General features: G+C 34.1%; 1 protein-coding gene across 1 annotated transcript; it reads right to left on the bottom strand.

Annotated features, from left to right (window-relative positions):
- Positions 1–311: 311 nt before the first annotated feature.
- On the bottom strand, positions 312–9,047 carry LOC103981819 (heat stress transcription factor A-1). Its single transcript, XM_009398565.3, has 2 exons — positions 8,478–9,047; positions 312–1,737 (listed from the first exon to the last, which is right to left on the bottom strand). Exons 1-2 carry the CDS (start codon positions 8,766–8,768, stop codon positions 472–474), a joined length of 1,557 nt encoding a protein of 518 aa, XP_009396840.2. The 5' UTR covers positions 8,769–9,047; the 3' UTR covers positions 312–471.
- Positions 9,048–22,388: the final 13,341 nt, after the last annotated feature.

Genomic DNA, 22,388 nt, shown 5'->3' with positions numbered 1-22,388 from the left:
AAGCTTCGATTTCGGAAACAGAAAACAAAGTAAACAAAACCCCTTAACGAAACCAAGAAACGAAGAAATCAGTAACCGCAGAATTGTCCGTTTCGATTGCTCTACTTTTTATAGCTCACATTCCTAAAAGAAAACCCACAGCTTTCTTCCGTTTTGACAGAACAATTGTAGAAGGTAGGAAAATTACCGCAATGCAATACTGGTCATTTTGTTACATGCTTGATGACTATAAGGTACTAGAATAGAAAATGTTGCTCAAGAAACATAAATCAATGCTTAAAGCAAAAAAAAAAAAAGATTGGAGCCGGCTATGATACAAAACCAGATATATATAAATGATATTTCATGGAAAAGTTCCCGGCCTGATAGAAAGCAACACAGAAGGACAAATCAGAATACAGAAATTGTCACCTACAAGCACAAAGGAGGGCAGGGATTTTGATAGCCATATAAAGCTATGTAACACCCACATCAAACCTTGGGATCTGAAGAAAGAAGTCCCATCTGTTCTGTAAGATGATTCATGTGGTGAGTACTGTTCCACTCGCTGTCGACATTGCTTTGCTGATACTCCTTTGCTTCTTGTATGGTGGACTCGACTTCCTCTGTGTCTCCTGATAGAGGGCTAGCCATGAGGAATTGTTCCCAAAACGCATCAACAATGCCCGGAAGCTTCTCATCAGTATTATGAAAGTTGACATTGCAATCTGCTGAGTGATCATCTGTCTCAATAGGCACAGCCTCTTGCAGTGCCGAAACATTTGGGTTAACATACAAGTTCTCCGGCTCTGGCACAACCAAGTTCTCAACCGGAATGTTAATAGTATCATCATTGGCCACTATTTCGAGTAGCTCAGGAAACTCAGGAATGCTAATATCAGTTGGAGATAAAGAAATGTCCTCCGGAACTGCAGATAATACTCCCATGTCTGTCAATTCATCTGCTCCCATCATTTTTGTATCTACGGCAGAAGACTGATCTGATGATTCAGCCGAAGCTGAGCAAATTGCTGAAAAGCCAGAGCTCGCAGGCATAAATGAAACTCCAGAATTTGAAGGGACATCCGAAAGAGTAACAGCAGAATTCAGACTTGAAGTGCTATCAAAAGTTTCAGATGGAGAATGGAAGTTCTCTATGAAAAGATTATCTGAAGTGCCCACAGATTCCAGCATAGTAGATGTGTTCATTTTTAGAATTTGTCTCAACATTGCTTTGGCTGCTTCATTGATCAATGGCTGGTACTTAACTATTTGCCCTTCAGGCTTTTCGCCATCCGAACTGCCTTCTTTCGGCAGCCTTCGTTTTTTGTTAACTCCAGTTATGCGTCTGCTTCTATCATTCTGCTCCACAAGTTGTGTAAAGAACCCAGGGCTTCTCATGGCCTTTGCCAAGAATGACATCATTTGTTGTTGCCTCTGTTCCATTCCTTTAAGGCTTTTCATTAATGTCTGTAACTGATGATCACTAGCTTGCTGCTGCTGCCGCAGCCTAATAAGCTCCTGCATAAGTACATTCTTGTCCCTCTTTAGCCTCTCAACTTCTTCTTCTAACCCAAATTTGCCCACCTCAACACATGCTGTAACTGAAGCACTCTGAGATGGAGTCTGCTCTTGCTGGCTATGCCCGTGAACATGGGAGGGTTTTCTCCTGTTGATAGTCTTCAACAAGTGCTTTTGGCCTCTTAAAAATCCCTCATTTGCAAACTCCCAGCGATCAGGATCGACTTTCCTGAAACCCTGCTCAAATGTCATCAAGAACCACCACAAAGGGAAATATTAACACCCTTAAATACATAATTTAGAAAGAAAAAAATCACATTTTAAAAGAGAAAAAAAGGAATGCTTGGCATCAACATTGACTTTAGATTATTGGAGAACTATCCCAAGCATCAATAGGCCTAGCAACCAAGGATTGTTGTTTTGTGGCATGGAGGTGTGCCAATGCCGTTCAGCATGGCGGAAAACTGTATCGTGCTGGTTAGCACACAGCTCACTAACTAGAATATGCCAAAAAATATCCTAGCTGTGTTAGCATCTCTCATATAGGTTAGCCTGACATGCGCCGAAACTATCCGGCATGGTATGTTTTGACCAATCCCAATATGTGCCAATAGCCACAAAAATTCTTGCTAGCAACATAAGAAACAGGATGCAGAGGCCATTAATTTTGTATTTCAAAGTTTTTACTCAAAGGAGGTTGAGAAGCTCTGGCACATCATCGTAGTGGCTTAAAATTTCTTAGCAGAGAAGATTTAGCAGCTCCAAATGCACGAGTTCAATAGAGCTGCTTGGGCAACTCCTCCACAAACAATCAGTGAAATTTGTCACCTAAGTTGTGCTATTGGACTTTATAGAATGAAGAGCTCACACTAGAAGGCAAAGATTTCATCGTACATTGACTTTATATTTCAGACAAGTACTCAATCCAATGGGGAATATTGGAAAGTCAAGAATTTGAGAGATAAAAAGGCTAACTCAGGAGTCTGAGTTGAGAAACCCTACTGACACTGAGAATAGATAATCCAGAACAAGCGCTGGGCATATATAATCTGGACAAAAAATTTAAAACATCTATTTTCATATATCTTCACTTCTTGGCCATTCTACGCAAGCTCTATTATTAAACTAGAAAGCAACACAATTACCTGATGCATAAAGAATTTTTAGGTTATCTGCAAGCATTCATCTCAGACTATATTCTGAAAGGCCTTGTTTGAAGGTTACAGACATGTCACTCTCAAACTGTGTTTTCATAGTAAAAGAATAAAATTTAACAAATCAGACAAGAAAAAAAATGCAAACTGTGTATTATGATAGGTAAAGCTATTCTATTAAGGTTATAACTTTGTCATTTGATACCAATAGATAAATTTGTTTCCCTTTGTAGAAGAAACAAAGATGCCTTCATGAATGTTGTCAGAAAAATAAATAGAAAGAGAACATGGAATAGAGAAATAATAAAGGGAAAAAACCACAAAAAGGAATAGGTAGGGAAAGCACAGTAGCACAAAAAGAAATATGGTAAGAATCTATAGACTAAATGCTGAAAAAGAATAAAAAGATCAACAGAATAAGTTAATTTCCAGTCCTTGGAGTAGTAAAATATACATATCATACATAAAAACAGGCAGGACACTTTCAAATTTGATCTAAATCAATAAGCATGCATCAATTATTTGAATGGTTTTGTTGAATACACAAATGGAAAACAATGACATGATTCTCTGTGATATCTGCCAACATAAACTTGAGAAGAAAAGCATGAGATGTTTCAAATACAGAAATAATTATCCAAGTCAGTCGAACAACCATACATGGAAAAACTAATAGAAATCATTAACCATTTCATACATGTTAACTGCCGATTTCTCCATTCCACGGAAATTTGGTATCTTCTCATAATTTAAACTTGCCCATTAATCATTTCTGTTAATAAACAATTAACTATAATGCACTTTGTTCTGTTGTCTTCATTCAGATCATAAATAAAGACTTCAGATCAGATATACTCCATGTACAACCTATTTCTAGTTCTATGCTGACTTCATCACTAATGAAGCAGTTAATAACTTCACCCTATAAACTATCTTTTTCCTTCAATTTTTAAACATTTTGGTAGTGGACCATGATCCTCTAATCATCAAAAACTTTAAGAAACAATTTTAAAACTTTGTACATATCATACATACTTTTTGGAGACAACTCAAGAAAAATGACACCTTGATTAAAAAGACAGCTTCTCTGTGCCTGGTGGGTACACACGTTACAATGATTGTTAGCTTTTCATTGTAACATTCTAAAATGCGGATGGTGCAACATTTGATGTTTAGAACTTTATAGCTCAACATAGCATCCTCAAGATGATGCAACAAGGGGAATTAATTAGATTAACATATACGTAGTGTGTAAGAATTTCAGAAAAAATCAAGCAATGGAATCAAAAGTCTAAATGTAAGAATTCCACTCTTTATAGGAAATTTATGGGTTTTCACTGGATAAAAAGGTTCTTCCAAAAACTCATCAAAATCCTGGAGTTTTGGAGGGATATGTACATGAGAATTAAAACCAGACATATATGTAAGTGTTGAATGCATAAATGAGGCAAAAAGGAGAAAAAAATAATAGATTATATATGACAAGACTCAATAACAAATGGGACCTTCATATAAATACATAAGAAGATTCAAAACCAAAATCATCGACTCTGTCAGTTGACATTGGATCTATAAGTCATAGTTCACAGGTACTGACACTATTTCCAATACGATATGCCTGATCCATATTTGTATCATCCAAAGCTGATATGTTGATCAAACTAATCAACAAAAATCAGTAAAAATCACATGGTTGGAATCAACCAATTTTGGCTAATTCTATGACTTGTCAAGCTTAAAAGAAGAAAATCTGAGAAAAATCTGTTGAAGGGAACTGACATAGTTGCAAGTGTTGGAGGAAAGAATAGAGAAAGGGGAGTCTAGAGACTTAGTGAGTAGTACTTAAGTTCTATAACATAGGGATTCATCACATTGTTGCAAGAGATGAAGAAAGAAGGACAAAGAGAAGAGAAACCACAGGACAGAGACCTAAGTAGCACTAACATCTAAAAATGCATACGGATTCATCAAAGACAAGAGATGTGGGATCTTCACTTATAAAGCCATGGTTATTTGCTAGAGTCCTTTTCTTGATTGTCTTCTCATTACCCAATAAACATAGTGATTAGAATGGTAAGAGGGAAACTGAGTTTCGGATTTTTTTGGTAAAAACAATATATAACAGTTATTTAACATGCTTTTTTTCCAAAAAGCAGTGAACAACTATATATAACAGTTTTTTCCCAAAACACAATATATAACAGTTATTTAACATGTTTTTTTTTCCAAAAAGCAGTAAACAACTATATTAATAAAGAGGCCTAATACAGGCAGTGCTCATAGCATCAGCACTCAAAAAAGAAGAGAAAGGATCCGACCAGTATCCGTTCCCAAAAAAGCAACTATGGTTGAGTAAGCATATTTCGCCAAGCAGTCAGCACATTGATTTCCCTCGCAAAAAATGAGGGAGATCCAAAATGCAGAAAATGAGGCAAGTAAATCAAAAATACATCAAGTAGTGTTAAGGAGTTCCCATGGAGATTCGTTGTTCTTCAAGAGAATATCAATCGTAAGTTCATCATCAGTCTCGATGTGGACTCTTTGATTGTTTGATTGTAAGGCTTGCTGGAGTCACAGTTTAATTGTCAACATTTCAAAAAGATGTATTTTTTAATGAATTTACTTCGATATTTCATTATTACATTCGATACAAATTTTTATCTTATATATTTCAGATCCATGTTTTTTTTAAGTTAGGAATCTTATAAATTTTGAAGATAAAAGAATCTTACAAGATATCTAATTTTTATTTTACAATAATTTTTAAGTTTACATTTTTTTAATGTCCTGCTATTTTTGTGACTTTTATATCTTTATTTTTAGATTAGTATCTAATCTGATCCTAATCTCCACATGATTAATGTATTGATCTCAATCTCAATCTTGTGAATGTTTCTGGTGGCATAGTTCATAAAATTCCCACCAACACAGGATTAGGGAGGGTCAATATACACATTGTTACCCCCTACAAACCAAAAGGGTATTCCATGAGGCAAACCCTATTCCCTAAGTTGCAAAGGGGCAATTGTATCATGGCACATGGCTAGCTTTCAATCTTGTGAATCATTCTATAACTAAAGACCTCATACTTAGAGAGATGTACTAGATACATAACTCAGGATGAATTGAGCATTAGGTAAATTGGTAGCCTTGAAGATTCAAACATCTAATGGGAACAGTGTAACTTGAAAAAAGAAAAAATAGATGAAGAAGTCAACTTTGGATATGAAAATCTACATTTCTTATCTTCTTTAAGACAAAAATAAAAGAAATAAGAGGATGTAAATACAACAACTAGATTATATATTGTCATATAACTTGAAAAAAATTCAGTGTTAATTTCCAATAATGGTTAAATTTTTCTTGATTTTGGATATTCAACTTTTCAGGAAAACAAAACTGTGTATTCATAGGTATGAAGTATGTCATCTGGTTCTTCAGTGATCTGAAGCTCTTAAACATTTAATCTTCAGGAAAATCCAAAATTGTTGGCAAAAATTCATACTGTTTCCACCTGATTTACCCCCTCTTGGAAATCAATGAAGTTAAACAATGCACAAAAGAATTGTACAGAAAAGTGACAATTAAGCCAAATGTTTTACATGCTTGTATGAAACTTAGGTCATGTTTATGTCAAACATAAGCAAACAACCACATCCTCCTAAATGCAGGTGAAGATCATACTTCGCATTACAAAAGCTGAGCAAGAAACTAATTAAGAATACATTGAAATGTGACACAACAGTGTCAAATGATTACATAATTGACAGCAACATGGTTACTTATGGAGCATATGTGAGTGAAGATAGTTAGCTAGGGCTTAGCTAAGTTTGGATTAAAACAAATTTAGCTAAATGGGTATCTTTTTTTAATTTTCTTTTATATGTTAAGGATCCCTAAAATTTATAGAATTTGCATCCTATTTTATGACAGATTAGCTAGGAAGTGTCTTTAAGCCACAAAGAGAAGTTTTGATAGAATTAGATGGCTCCTGTAGTAGATTTTTAAAGAGTTACTATATTTACTTTATTTGGTAAGTTTTCTTACTTAGTATGCTTGGTGAGGCTATATAAAGGCTAACAATTTAATGTAATTAGTTGTGATGTTGAAGATGATGAAAAGATTAATTAAAACTTTTCTACTTCCTTATTGGCACAAGGCTGTCATCTTGCATGAGGCATGCTTGAGCAAATCAAAATATGCATGACACATAGTAATCACTAATCAGTGCAACTCCCAAAATTGTCTTTTTAAAACTAGAATATTTTATATTTTAGCCCAAAGCCTTTTAAAACATTTTTTATTTGCTGTCAAACAATACCAATGTCTTGCTTTTACCCTTAACAATGCGAACAATTTAAATTCTCTTTGCAATAAAAACCACCTGTGTTACATGAAAGTGGCACAGGAACCTCTGATTTTGCCAAGAAATTCTATCATCACATTCAATCCATAATTCATGACCCTTCCTTTGAGAGTTCTCCCATTTGTATGTATTTCTAAAATGATATTAATTTACAAGATTTTTTTACTAAATATCAGCTACAGGAAATATAATTTGATTGATAGCAGTAGAATATTTGAAACTCAATCAGGATTCAAACTTGAGATGCACAAGAAGAGTCTACAGTATTGAATGAGGACAACTAGAATGGGTTATGAATAATAATACCAGCCACCTATTAAAAGTTAAAAGAAAGTTAGACAAATGAGATGGTTCAAAGATTAACGAAGAAATGCTAAAATGTCTACTAATCTAAGTGAAACAACAAACCAAAAAGGTTAGTAAAAATAGAGTTGAATACAAGTGTTAAGCTTCTACAAAGATGTTACAATGTCCGATATTACAATGTCCGATATGGAAAATACTTGGAAGTTTTAACAGTACAAAAATGTGTTTAAGAGAGAAGAAAAGAAGTACTAACATAATAATCAACAAACAAATTTCAGAAATATCATTGAGAGGAGACCACAAAACAGATATCTAAAGAAAATTCAGTGAATTCAAGGAGACTTCAGAGGAAAAAATAATTTAATATAGATCAAGATGCCATGGAAGTGACATGTTGCAAGGAAGTTCATGAAGGCCAATCTGAATCTAGTGAACAATTCACAAAAAATATTGTGAGAAATGATTTTCGAAAACATAGAATCAGACAGGAAAAAATAGTAATTTAGTAAATTTCACCATTATGCCTTAATCAACTTCATGCACAGAGGCCGGAAGGGCCACAATTGCATTTTCTTAGATCATCCTTTGAACTAATTGTGACAATTACAATTCATTGGATACTCAAAAGGGGTGAATAATAAAATATCCTTAAAACTAAGGGCTGTTCAAACAAAAGTGGACAAAAGCAGATTATTTGTCTGACTGTTGCACTTGGATACTTGACACTCATAAATTGGGTCAATGCCTAGAAGTAGACTCTTCTGTGAGGAACTCTATAACTACGTTATGAGAATAATATCAGTATGAAGAACAGCCGAAGGTAGTTGGACTAAGTTATCCTATGCAATTGAAGTCAAGTGGTGCAGCTTCATGCAAAAAAACCTAACCCAACTTTGCATGATCAAATTAAATCTAAAAAAGTCAAATTCAAACCAGACTACTCATATTTTTAATCTAGCAAGTTCTATTTACACTATGGAATTCATTGGATCACAATAATGCCAAATGAGTCGTATAAGATTGACGAATTCTAACTTTATTTAGGTCACAAAGATAATAATACAACAGATTGAACAAATGGAACTGAAATAAGCTAACAGGAAGCAAAAAATTATTAGAATAAACTGAAGAGGGTTGACTGGAGGTCTTACATATGTATTAAGCTGCCGAACGAAGCTAGAGAAATTGTTGTGCTTGAAGTACTTAGGCAGGAGATCACGAGCAAACTCCGGCGGGTTCCACACCACGAAGCTATTATTCTCAGGCCCCCATGACACGATCGCATCGGTGGCCGGGGCATCGACCATGTCGTACGTCTTGCTGAGGAAAGGGGGAGGCACATTCCCGTTCAATCCGGGGTTCGGTACCGACGCTCTCTCCTTTTTTGCGGTCGTTGCCCCCTGCCCTCCATCTACCCCGCCGCTGCCGCTGCTGTGTTCCATCTATCCCCGCCCACCCTGGATCACGCCGTCCGGCCACAAGATAACCCTCACGGCAATCAGGCGGGCATACAAATCTTCCGTAGATGAGATCGGAGGCTAGGGTTTACAGAAGCAATAATCGGATCTCCCGAGAGGGTACAGCCATCAGAAGGGTGGGTTTTCCCTCCTCCCTGGGCAGATTTCTGGAATGCGACCGGTGGTATTTTAAGAGCAAGGTATGAGGACTGGAGCACCATCCTCTACAATGCTGATGAATTCACAATCAATGGTCGAACCGACGGTCATTGAGTAGGGTCTATATAAATGGACGGTCACGATGAGGCAAATTGACGAATAAAAGTCCCAGTTCCGCTGGAGAGGATCCCCACCTTGCGAACGTTCGCGAACCGACGACGCCATCGAGTTTTCCCGTGGTAGGACATTGGAGCATACAGATTAAACCCCATCTTTATCCATAATAACGTAGGCGGGTAGCGAAAGGATAGTTCCGCTATTATGAGAAATATATGTGGATATCTTTGGACGGCTGGGGCCACGTTGAGAGTTATGGGCGTCTAAAGTCGTGGAAAGAGTCATAGTGCTTCCAAGTTACTGGGTGAGTAATCCGATTGGATGCGTCGTGGGACCGAATACGGTCCCCGTTGGCACTCACAATGCTTTTCGAGCGAGTTCACTTCCCAGTCCCGAACTCCTGCACTCGTCACTTCTCTACTCTCTCTCTCTCTCTCTCTCTCTCGTTCACTTCCCAGTCCCGAACTCCTGCACTCGTCACTTCTCTACTCTCTCTCTCTCTCTCTCTATCGTTCACTTCCCAGTCCCGAACTCCTGCACTCGTCACTTCTCTACTCTCTCTCTCTCTCTCTCGTTCACTTCCCAGTCCCGAACTCCACCACTGGTCACTTCTCTACTCTCTCTCTCGCTCTCTCTATCGTTCACTTCCCAGTCCCGAACTCCTCCACTCGTCACTTCTCTACTCTCTCTCTCTCTCTCTCGTTCACTTCCCAGTCCCGAACTCCTGCACTCGTCACTTCTCTACTCTCTCTCTCTCTCTCTCTCGTTCACTTCCCAGTCCCGAACTCCTGCACTCGTCACTTCTCTACTCTCTCTCTCTCTCTCTCTCGTTCACTTCCCAGTCCCGAACTCCACCACTGGTCACTTCTCTACTCTCTCTCTCGCTCTCTCTCGCTCTCATTCGTTTTCCCTCTGCAGTGGAACCCATACGCCAACGTCTCCCTCTCCCCCTTTCGACAGGGTTGATCCCATTTCTTAACCAGAACCTCAACTTCATTCTCTCACCATCCCTTTAGGCTCAGTGACGCAACCTATGGCGACAAGCAAGCACAATAATTGCCGTGAAGGCAATAATTTAATTGCGGAGATGAAGGGATTTCGATGTAAGAGACAAAAAAAAAACAATTTCTTTTTTTCTTATAGATAAGTCTCTATCATTTTTTGTAATTACTTTTTTCCTCTATTTTATCATGAGAAATCTAATCTACATATAGTTTCATGGATCAAAATTACAAGACTCAAATTTTAAGATTCTATTCATATATTTTTATTATGTAAAACTTATCTATTGATTTATTATTTTCATGTCCTCGTTCTTCTTGAGCATATATAAAAACCCCTCTTATCTCTTCAAATTTTAAAGCATATTTAACATAATATAACCTCTCTTATCTCTCCAAATTTTAGATCTTACAATTGTTTTTACTAAGTGTTCACGAGAGAGGTTTCAATCATCTATTTTAATTAATTTTTTGTTTAACACTCTCTTAAATTTAATTTATTTCTATCATATATTTCAAATGATACATTTATTTTGAAAAATACCTTCGAATTAAGATGCTTTGTGAAAATATTCATGATTTGATAACTAGGTTTTATGTAGTCCAATGAAATCTTCATCTCATTGATTTGATATCGAATAAAATGAAAGTGAACATCAATATATTTGCAACCTTCAATGGAAGATGGAGTTCTTAGACAATTGTTAACTTGTTATCAATATTTATCTTTGTAGCTTGATATCGTATATGATTGGCTTTATTCAAGAGCTTCCTTAGTCATATAGAATGATACACATGATGATACTACTATAAATTCCTTTTCACACGTCAATAGATCACTTTTTCAAATATAAAGTCAAAGCGATATAGCTCATTAAAAAACAAAAGTCAATTATACTCTTTTTGATCTTTTAGCACTTCACCCCAATCACTATTGGAATAAACAATAAGTTGAAAATCATTAGAATATAAATATAATAGACCATGAGTTATGTTATCTTTGATGTAAAGTAAAATTTTTCTAGTGACCTTCATGTGTGTTGATTTTGATTCTTTCATAAACTGGCTTACTATCTATTTTTATATAAAATATATGATCTAATGCAAGTTAGCTATCTCAATTTTCTTACTAAGATTTTGAAGTAGGTTAGATCAATTATATCACCATCATTTTGTCTTAAAATTTTGATGTCATATTCAGTGCCAACTAGTTTTCAATATTATTTGTATGTCCTTCTTATGAAATGAATATATCTTCCTTATTTTATTTCAGTTTGATGATGCCAAGAAAATAAGGCATAAGTCCAATATCGATCGATTTAAATTTTTTGAATCATCTTTGCTTAAATTCTTTAAACTAAGTGAGTTGCTTCCTATATAAAGACAAGATCATCCATATACAAACAAATAAGATATCTTCATTTTTGTTTATCCTCTTATAAAAGGCATTTTCATAAGGACATTAGTTATAACCATTTTGCTTAAAGTAGAAATCAATTCTGTCATGCTCCAGGTGCTTCCTTTAAGCTATACAAAACTCTCTCTAGCTTAAAATTTTTTTCTTCATGTCACATTTTAATGTAACCCAATGATTATTCTATATACATTTCTTCAAAAAATTCATTCAAAAATATAGATTTAATATCCATTTGATAGATTGACTAATTATCTTGTGTGACAATGAATATAATCAATCTAATAATTTTCATTCATCGTAGTCATTGTTAGATTTTTGCTTATAACTCTTTGTTATCAATCTAATTTTGTACTTCTCGACTTAGCCTTATGCATTTTTCTTGATTTTGTAAATCTAATTTACACCAATAACATCTTATAGTTGAGGTAATGATACCAACTCCCAAATTTTGTTTCTCTCAATAAAATTAATCTCTTCATCCATAATATCATTACACTTTTTATTTTTCATGATATTTTTATATTAAATTGGTTCACTATTTACAAGGAGATAAACAAGATATAATTCATTTGTTACTTCATGTAAATTTTTTATACTTCTTATCTTTTGAGGTGCTGGACTATCTTATTACTTAGAAAAAAAAGATTTTGGCGATACTGATGATGATGGTGGTGAAATAATTTTAAACTTAGTTTTGTACATCTTCATTGTTCTCCTAATTTTATATATCTTTTCCATTAAACTATACATCTCTACTTATAACAATCATTGAATTATTATGATCAAATAATTTATAGCATAACCAATAAAACTAAGTTTGGACTTCTTGTCTTCCAACTTAGTTCTTCTTTCATTATGTACATGTACATAACTAATGTATCTAAAGATCTTGAAGTGTGAGACACTTAATTTTCTTTTGGTCAATGTCTCTCGTTGAGTCTTGTTCTTCAAGCTTGATGTAGGGTATTAATTTAAGATGTAGATGATATAAGCCACCACTTTAATATAAAATTCTTTAGGTATATTTTTAATCTATATCATGCTTCTCACCATGTTCAGGATTGTTTGATTCTTTTCCTTTTTACTACACCATTTTGTTGGAGAGAATACAATAATATTAGTTGATGTTGAACTTCATATTCATCGCGAAAGTCTTCGAATGCTTTAGAGGTGAATTCACCACCTTGATTGAAGTAGTTGGTTTTAATATAAACTCCATCGAACTTTCGAACTTCTTGAACATGTTAAAAACTTCTTTTTTTTTTCCAAAAGATAAACTCAAGTTTTTTAATAATCATTAATAAAAGTTAGAAAATAATGATGCTTACTAAAAATGTTAGAGTAACCGTGAGTATTGGTATAAATAAGTTAAAGTGATATTTTGGCTCTAAAATTTGCCTCATATGAAAAGATTCTTCTTGGTTGTTTAGCAAAAATACATTATTCACATATTTGACTTAAGTGTTATATAAAGAAAACCAATCACCAACTTTCTGATTCATAGTATATTGAGATATCTTCAAGCCTCAAGCCTCGAGTGGCATAGCCATGATGAGTCTTCACATGAGTCTTTAAATTTGATGTCATATCATAGTTAATAATTAATATAAATAATCTATTATCTTCATTTGAGTAATAAGCAATTTATGTTCCTTCCAAGAAAGAGTTTCTTGTCTTTTATATAAATATCATAAATATTTTTTAAAAATTATCCAAGATTAAGAATTTTTTTAATGTAAAGGGTAAATGACTAAGGTAGGATTCGAGTCTTACTATATACTATTAAAGTCTAGCTTGACTAGTTGATACCTTCAAAATTTTATCTATTGAGGTCTCAAATTCTCAACTTTTAATAAGAGAGTTTAGTATAGCATTGTTAGACCAATGTTTAATATGTTAAGATTAAGAATATTATTTCTTATATTCAGTATATAATAAATATTAAAAAAAATTGATGACTTCTATTCTGAGGCTTATCAAAATATTATATTTGCCTCTCATTGGGACTTTTAAGGAGTCTTCAAAGTAAACTTATCCTTTTCACAATTTCATCCAACTCTATGAATACATTTCTATAACCACATATATAATTGCTAGCTCTATTATCCAAGTTTCATTGTTGTACATGAGGATATGTTCTTCTTTACGTGCTAGAAACAAAAATGAATCTTTTTCTTCAACATAATTAGTATTTTTCTCAACTTGATTATTATTATTGCAATGGTATTCAGAAACATAATAATCATATTTTTCACAAAAATAGAATTGAATTTGTAAATGATTATATCTTTGGCATCTTGTATCTTGTCTTTTATCTTATATTTGAATCTTTCTTATTATTTCTTTCTCTTCCTCCTGTTAAGATCAAGAGTACTAAGAAGGGGGGACGGGGGTGAATTAGTACAACGAAAAACTTTCGACGATTTAAAACGACGTTCGTATGATAAAAATATTTTTAATGAAAAACTATTTTAAATGATTATATCTTTGGCCTCTTATATCTTCTCTTTCTTATTCTTGTCTTAGATTTGAATCTTTCTTATTGTTTCTTCCTCTTCCTCCTTGGCTATATCCTCTATCACGACCATAATCACTTGAGCCTTTATTTATTTCTTTTAAACTTATATTTGTTTCAAGGACTAGTTTCATCGGTTTCTTCTTGTTAATCAAATACTTATGTGCTTACTAAGAACCCATTAATCTATCAATAGTTATTTAGTCCTAAATCATTTGATTATTGGATAAAGATGGTAATAAAGTTGAACTTTTCAATATAGTGATCGAAGTACTTTTTTTTATCACACAAACATATGTTGAATCTCAAATTTTGATGATAAAACCAATCGATATGTGTTTATGTTTTAATTTACGTTTTGAGTAACGCAGGATGCTTCAATCAGGATATGACAATTAAAATAGAAAAAATCATGTTGGACCGGAGGAACATGTTAGAAGATTGGACGTCGGGCCAATGAATCGGTCGACGTATCGACAAAAGGCTTCGGGCTGTGGATTCAGGCATCGGACCAAGAAGAGCGGATACTACACCAAGGATATTGGAGTTGCGGAGTCAACTGGTCGATTGGGCAATAAACCACAAGAGAGGACGATGCGTCGAGGGACCAATGACATACCGGACAACTTAATTAATGCTTAGTATTAATTATCTAGATCGAAGTGTATTTTACATGTGCAGGATTAACTATGTAACAAGGCATGAAGCAAAATGAAGTCCCGGAGTCAAGGACGTGATTTTGTTAGGAGTTAGAGAGTTCGTCGGAAGTCCGGACATTCATCGGAAGTTCTGTCGGAACTAGCCGAGAAGTCTCGGAGCTTGGTAGAGAAGCTCATCAGAACTCACCAAGAAGATCATTGTGAAGTCCAGGAGCTTGTCGGGAGTCTGTCGGAACATTACCGAGAGATCGTCGGAAGTTCACCGAAAGATCGCCGAAAGCTCACCAGAAGAATAGACATAGGGACTTATTTAGCTTAACAAATGTCTTAGGATTTCGTAGTTAGCACGTAATTAGGCTTGGATTTGGGTCAACCCAATTAGAGACTAGCTAGGCCCATGTAAGAACTATGTTGAGCCCAATAAGAGGCTCAAATAGTGTCCCAAGAAGTCTCACCGTCATGGCATAGTCTTTGAGACTATGTCAAGCGGTGGTACCACCAGTTTGGGCGGTTGTACCACCCCTGGTAGGGTGCCAGGCGGTTGTACCACTAGTTTGGGCGGTGGTACCGCTCAGCACTACCCCCAGGTGGTGGTACCGCCTAGCACTACCCCCCATGTGGTGGTACCGCTCAGGGCAATGTCAATCAGACTGACATTGGGTGGTGGTACCGCCGTGCCCGAGGAACCCGGGATGGGAAAGTTTTAGGCTCCAAGTTTGAATCAACTTGAAGCCTATAAATACATCTCTTATTCCTGGTTAAAGCACACAAGCACATAGAGTTTAAAAAGAAAGAAACGTTGCTAAAATCTTGTGTGATCTTCTCTCCCTCTTCTAAGTGTTAGACTAGATTGAGAGAGGAGTAAATGAGTGCTTGTAAGGGTTGTCTCCTAAACCCGGTAAAAGGAGAAGAGGGGTGTAAAAGGTGATTGGCCTTCGCATATTGAAGGAAGGCCTCTAGTGGAAGCCGGTGACCTTATCGGAGGAGGAAGCCAAAAGTAGATGTAGATCACGTTGACCGAACCACTCTAAAACTATTGTGTTCTCTGGTTTGCATTTTATTCTTCCTATTACCTTACTGCAAACCTCTTTAAATGCTTACTGCCTTCAATTCATTACGTACGCTTTCAAGTTAAGTTTTTGAAATCGATTTTTCATCGGAAATAGTTTTTATCATATGAAGTTTTCCAAACTAACGTAGTTTTTACTACTGTACTAATTCACCCCCCCCTCTTAGTGCCGACCCTTGATCCTAATAATTGGTATCAAAGCCTCATGATTTCTCATTTGGATTAACACTCAAGAGAAATGACTCATTTCAGCTTTCAAGAGGGTCACTCTCTCATTCGTCCCCGCTTTTTCAATGGGACAGACTACACTTCTTGAAAAACTCGAATGAGAGTTTTTTTGCTTTCGATTGATTTAAATTTATTGAATATGGTCGAAAATAGTTTTTAAATGTCTTCTTTTTCAATGAACCATTGGAATGATTTGGAGAAAAAAATATTTTTTCTAAATGCAAAGGATATGAATGTCTTGTTTTGCGCCCTAGATAAAAATGAGTTTAATTGTGTTTCTACTTGCAAAATAGCTTTCAATATTTGGTACACTCTTGAAATCACACATGAAGGAACTAGGAAAGTTAAAGATTCAAAAATTAATTTTTTAATATATGATTTCGAGCTTTTTCGAATGAAGCCGAGAGAAATCATTGTTGATATGTACACCCGTTTTACGGATATCGTCAATGGTTTAAAAGTTCTTGGCAAATGTTTTTCAAATTTTGAACTTGTAAACAAGATTTTGCGTTCTCTTAATAAAAGTTGAGATTCAAAAGTAACAGCAATTCAAGAATTAAAAATTTTGAATAACTTTATGATTGAAAAACTATTATGGTTTTTAATGACCTATGAAATGATATGCAATGTACGTAAAGAACTTGAGAACCACATTCCAAAGAATAGGAAGGATTTCGAACTGAGAACATTTGAAGACCACTCGAGCACAAGCTCAAGTGATAGTGAACATGAACATGAATTCACTAAGAAATTTAAAAAGTTAATGAAACAAAAATTAAAGAACAAAAAGAATAAAACTACTTGCTATGAATGCAAGAAGAAGTTGCCAAAAGACAAATCGAGCTCCTCCAAAGATGAGGAGAAAATCAACAAATGCGAGAAGGCAAACTACGTCTTAACGGCTTTCAACGATGAGATAATCGAAATCCCCCTAATTTATTTCGAAATTACTTGATGCATTTCATGATGCATTTATTTATTTTTTATTTAGAATAATTATTTTTCTTGAAAATTATATGTTTAATAATGAAAATACAAAAAATCAGGAATTTTAAAAATGATCATGAAAATTATATGTTTATGATAAACAAAATGATTTTGATTAAAAATATCTTATGAAATCATACTTGATGTTTTAATGATGTAATAATGTAATAAAATGATAGATATAAATCTAATGCTTGTACACCTAACAAGATTAGTTTAAGAAGCATTATTGTGTATCTTGATGATTTCATGATTTTGATTGAAGATGATTTATGTTTAATGAAATCATACTTCACGATTTTATTCTATGCATGAGACTTTGAAGTTATTCACGATGAAATGTTGCTTTTTTGGTTTTAAACAAGATGGATGGTTTTCATAAAAAACTTGAGCATATTGATTTGAAATCATGTTTAATGGTTTTATAATTCATGATGAATCTTATGATTTACGGATTATCGATTTTTACCATAATGAAAGTATCTTATTGATCTTTATTGTAATAAATCTTACACCTTTGGTTTTAAAAATGATACATACTTTTATTTAGCAGAAATGAAATAAAATCATATGAATTAAGACAACTAAAAATAGGAAAGGTTTCTTCTTGAAAAATTTATTTTTCCAACTTTATCATTTTTTTCAAAAAGGAGATTAGTGAATCTATTTGTGTCACTTTTGTGAATCTCTTGAAAATGATCTTGATTTGATGATCTAAATTTAAATGAGTTTTATCTTGATTTTTCAAAATTTATAACTTGAGATTTCTTATGTACCAATCAAGATCTCTTATGTTTCTTTTATCCACTTATAAAAAGAGATTTATTGAAATAAATCATGTCTTATGATATTAATGAAAAATTGAGACATTATGCATGAATCGAGTTCTCATAAGAATCTATTTACGTTGTCTTCGTTAAGTTTTCTTGAAAAGATGTTGATGATTTTAATGATTTAAATTTGAATAAGTTTTATTAAAATCATGATCTTGATTTCTTGAAATTACATGAATTTTTTTTTTATCAAGATCTCGTACACCTACAATTTTTTTATATTATATTTAAAGAAGAGATTTACTATATGAATCATATCTTTTATAACATGATTTCTTTGTATTTATGGCTTGTATGGCTTGAAATGTTTTGGAATGATGCATGCAACACTATGATTTTTCCCTTATATAAAAATGCATGTAACACTATAATTTTTGAAATAATATGAAAATCAATAATTATCATTTTATGAAATAATACTGATGATTTGGAATCCAATGATGATTTTATGTTTTATATACATAATGATTTGGTGTTATGCATGCAATATAACTTATGATAATAATGCATACAATGATGAAATATTCATGATAAAATAATTATTTTAAAATTCATGACTTAAATTTTCATTTATACTATTTACCTTTATCATAATTTGAAATTTGATGTAAATGGTCTTCCCTTCTTTTTGACAATAACAAAGGGGGAGCAAAACGTGCTAGAAAGCAAAATTACTAGCTCAAACATTACAAAGGAAGCAAAAAATTGCTAGCTTGCAACTTGCATATTTAAAGAAGTAAGTGTTGCTTTCTTGAACATCTCAAAACTGCTAGCTCTTATGTTCTAAAATGTTGTAAAATTTGCTAGCTTGTATGTTATAAAAATTGCTATCTTACTACCTTGCATATCCATGATGATAGCAAAATTGCATGATGGTAGAGCTTGAAGATTTATTATGCAACGATTTGAAACTATTATGTCAAACACCTAGAAAGTGAAACTTCTTCTTTTTGTTGATGACAATGGGGGAGAAGTATGTTGATGTCATGCATAATTTGATCATGATATGTTACTTGAATTTTTGAATCTAAGAATTTCTATCAATATGGTATATTGATAAGGGGAGTTTGTTTAAACTCCGGGAGTTTTGCTAACTCCGTCATCGATTGGTTGTCATCATAAAAAATGGGGAGATTGTTGAATCTTGGATTTTGATAATGAAACCAATCGATATGTGTTTATGTTTTAATCTACATTTTGAGTGACGTAGAATGCTTCGATCAAGATGAAACAATTAAAGCAGGAAAAATTATGTTGGGCCGGAGGAACATGTCAGAAGATTGGACATCGGGTTGGTGGATCGGTCGACGTATCGATAGAAGGCTTCGAGCCGTGGATTCGGGCATCAGGCCAAGAAGAGCGGATATTGCGGTAAGGATATCGAAGTTGCGGAGTCAACTGGCCAAGTGGGCAATAGGCCGCAAGAGAGGATGATGCGCTGAAGAATCGGACAAAGCGTCGAGGGACCAATGACATACCGGACAACTTGACTAATACTTAGTATTAATTGCCTAAATTGAAGTTTGTTTTACATGTGCAGGATTAACTATGATAGCAAGGCATAAAGCAAAATGAAGTCTCGGAGTCAAGGATGTGATTTCGTTGGGAGTTCAAGAGTTCGTCAAAAATCCGGACGTTCGTCGGAAGTTCTGTCGGAACCAATTAAGAAGTCTCGGAGCTTGCCAGAGTAGCCGTTGGAACTCACTAAGAAGATCGTCGTGAAGTCCAGGAGCTTGTCGGGAGGCCACCGAAACATTACCAAGAGATCGTCGGATGTTCACCGGAAGATCGCCAGAAGAATAGTGCTAGTCATAGGTCCACGATTTCCCAACAAATAGACATAGGGACTTGTTTAGCTTAATAAATGTCTTAGGATTTCATAGTTAGCACGTAATTATGCTTCGATTTGGGCCAACCCAATTAGGGGCTAGCTAGGCCTATGTAAGAATTGTGTTGAGCCCAATAAGAGGCCTAAACAGTGCTCCAAGAAGTCTCACCATCGTGGCACAGTCTTCGAGACTATGTCAGGTGATGTTACGACCAGTCTGGACGGCTATACCACCCTTGACAGGGTGCTAAGTGGTGGTACCGTCAGTTTGGGCGGTGGTACCGCCCAACACTGCCCCCTAGGCGATGGTACCGCTAGGCCTTGGCGATGGTACCGCCCGTGCCCGGGGAACCCGGGATGGGAAAGTTTTAGGCTCCAAGTTTGAATCAACTTGAAGCCTATAAATACCTCTCTCATCCCTAGTTAAAGCACACAAGCACAAAGAGTTTAAAAAGAAAGAAACGCTACTAAAATCTTGTGTGATCTCCTCTCCCTCTTCTAAGTGTTAGACTAGTTTGAGAGAGGAGTAAGTGAGTGCTTGTAAGGGTTGTCTCCTAAACCCGGTAAAAGGAGAAGAGGGGTGTAAAAGGTGATTAGCCTTCGCCTATTGAAGGAAGGCCTCTAATAGACGCCGGTGACCTCGTCGGAGGTGGAAGCCAAAAGTGGATGTAGGTCACGTTGACCGAACTAATCTAAAATTGCTGTGTTCTCTGGTTTGCATTTGATTCTTACTATTACCTTACTGCAAATCTCTTTAAGTACTTATTGCCTTCAATTCATTATGTACGCTTTCAAGTTAAGTTTCTAAAATCGATTTTTTATCGGAAACGATTTTTATCATACGAAGTTTTTCAAACCGACGTAGTTTTTACCGCTGCACTAATTCACCCCCCTATTAGTGCCGACTCCTAATCCTAACAACATCTTCTAGATTTTTACTGTTTCTTCTCGGTTAATTGATAATGGTGAGAACTCTAATAAAAGTAATTTCAGATAGTCTTGGACTCAAATAATTTATTTGTGAAGTTTCAAATTTAACTCCAAGTGATTGAAATTGTTCTTATCTTCTCAACTTCTAAGAAAGAGTTTTAAAGAATCTCTCAAGCGTGTTGACGGCTCCAGCCTTCTTAAAGTCCCCTTGGTGTAGTTAGCCCTTGATTGATGAGGAAGAGTATATTCTTGTCCATTTTCTTTAAATCCTTTAATGAGTCTCTTTGGTTCGTCCTACAAATGACATCATCTTAAGTCTCCTTGTAACCTCTTTCTATCACCTCCTCATAATTTATCCTTATAATTTATTTTTCTCATCTCTCATCTCAGGAAAATTTGAGTGATCTTTTATGCAAGAGGCAAATAAAATTTTATTTCTTCTGGTAGATAAGTCTCTTAACTTTTTAACAAATCATATCTATTTATAGATGAGAGACTCAAATTTGAATGCAATATTTATATACTTTTATTATGTACAGTCTATTAAATTCACTATTAGTTCATTAGTTTTATAACCTCCGACTTCACGAGCATCTTTAATTTTGTATAACCTTTCTTATTTCTTAAAATTTTAAAGGCTACAATTGTTTTTACCCCTATGTTCTAGAGACAGATTTTAATTTTTTTTAAATTAAATTTAATTCTCTTAATATCAAGAACGTGCTTATGGATGCTTTGTATGGAGTCTTGAAATAGTTGATATCAATCTAAAGAATGAATTTCTTCAAGTTTCTTTTCGATCCTCTTTTCTTGTTGGTTTTAAGCTATAATTTTTCTGTGTTTTGGGATTCTTTAGCTCAAAATTCTTTTATTTATAGAAGTTTTCTAAGTTGGATTCATGATTCTTTGGTTTTAGTTTCTAGTGACAAATAAAATGTATCAATTTGGTATTTTGAAAAATCACACCTTTCCATTTCATAAAAGACCAAATGGTAAAATTCAAATGAATGATTTGGTGTTTAAATGTTTGAACTCATTAAATGAGTTATATGACTTTGCTTGATCTTTTTGTGATATTGTTAAGTTTCTTGAGTAAAATGGATGAGAATTAAGTATTTGTTGGGGTCAGTAAGTATTTTTGAATTTATGAAATCAAGTGTCATAGAAGGATAAGAAATCCTAATACTGAAGGATTCCTTATGAAGGAATGAAACTTAAAAATTAAGGTTTTATTATTTTTAATAAATATATCATGTATCTATGAGTTTTAATGAGTAAGATACAAGGAAATAATTTGAGTTCTTCTGGATTTTTTTCTTATTGAATCTAAAGATAGCAAGAAAAAAAATGAAAGAAATTCTTTGGGGTCATGTGAGAGAGTATATAAGGGATTTTATGTTTAAATTGGGTTAGAGTATGAATAATTTATTTATGAAGAATTTGATTTTCTGCATAGATAGATATGAAGTGTTGAATCACATTCATTTTTCGTCAATTTTCTTTCTAATATATTATTCGATTATTAATCTCTTAGATTTATTTATTTTTATGTCTTCTCTCCTTATCCAATAAAGTGATATCAGAGTCTAATAAGAGATTTATTGAAAATAATTTGAAAAAAAATATTCTCTTAAAGAGACACAAAAATGAATAAAATATTTACACAGGTATTTTCGAAATTCTAAAGCAAATTTGCTATAGAAAAACTTCTTTTAAAGAGAAATAAATTTTAAAAATTAAGATTTATATATTTTATATAAATGCTTCATGTGTTAAGATTTGAGAAAATATTTTGTACTCTTGACTTTTTCTACAGTAAATTTAGGAGATTAAAAAAAATTGAATTTATGTGAGGACTTAAG

Source organism: Musa acuminata, chromosome BXJ3-4 (assembly GCF_036884655.1).
Source record: "Musa acuminata AAA Group cultivar baxijiao chromosome BXJ3-4, Cavendish_Baxijiao_AAA, whole genome shotgun sequence".
Classification (NCBI taxonomy): domain Eukaryota; kingdom Viridiplantae; phylum Streptophyta; class Magnoliopsida; order Zingiberales; family Musaceae; genus Musa; species Musa acuminata.
Note: the sequence above shows the minus strand (reverse complement) of the source record. Positions and strands in the feature narration are given on the sequence as shown.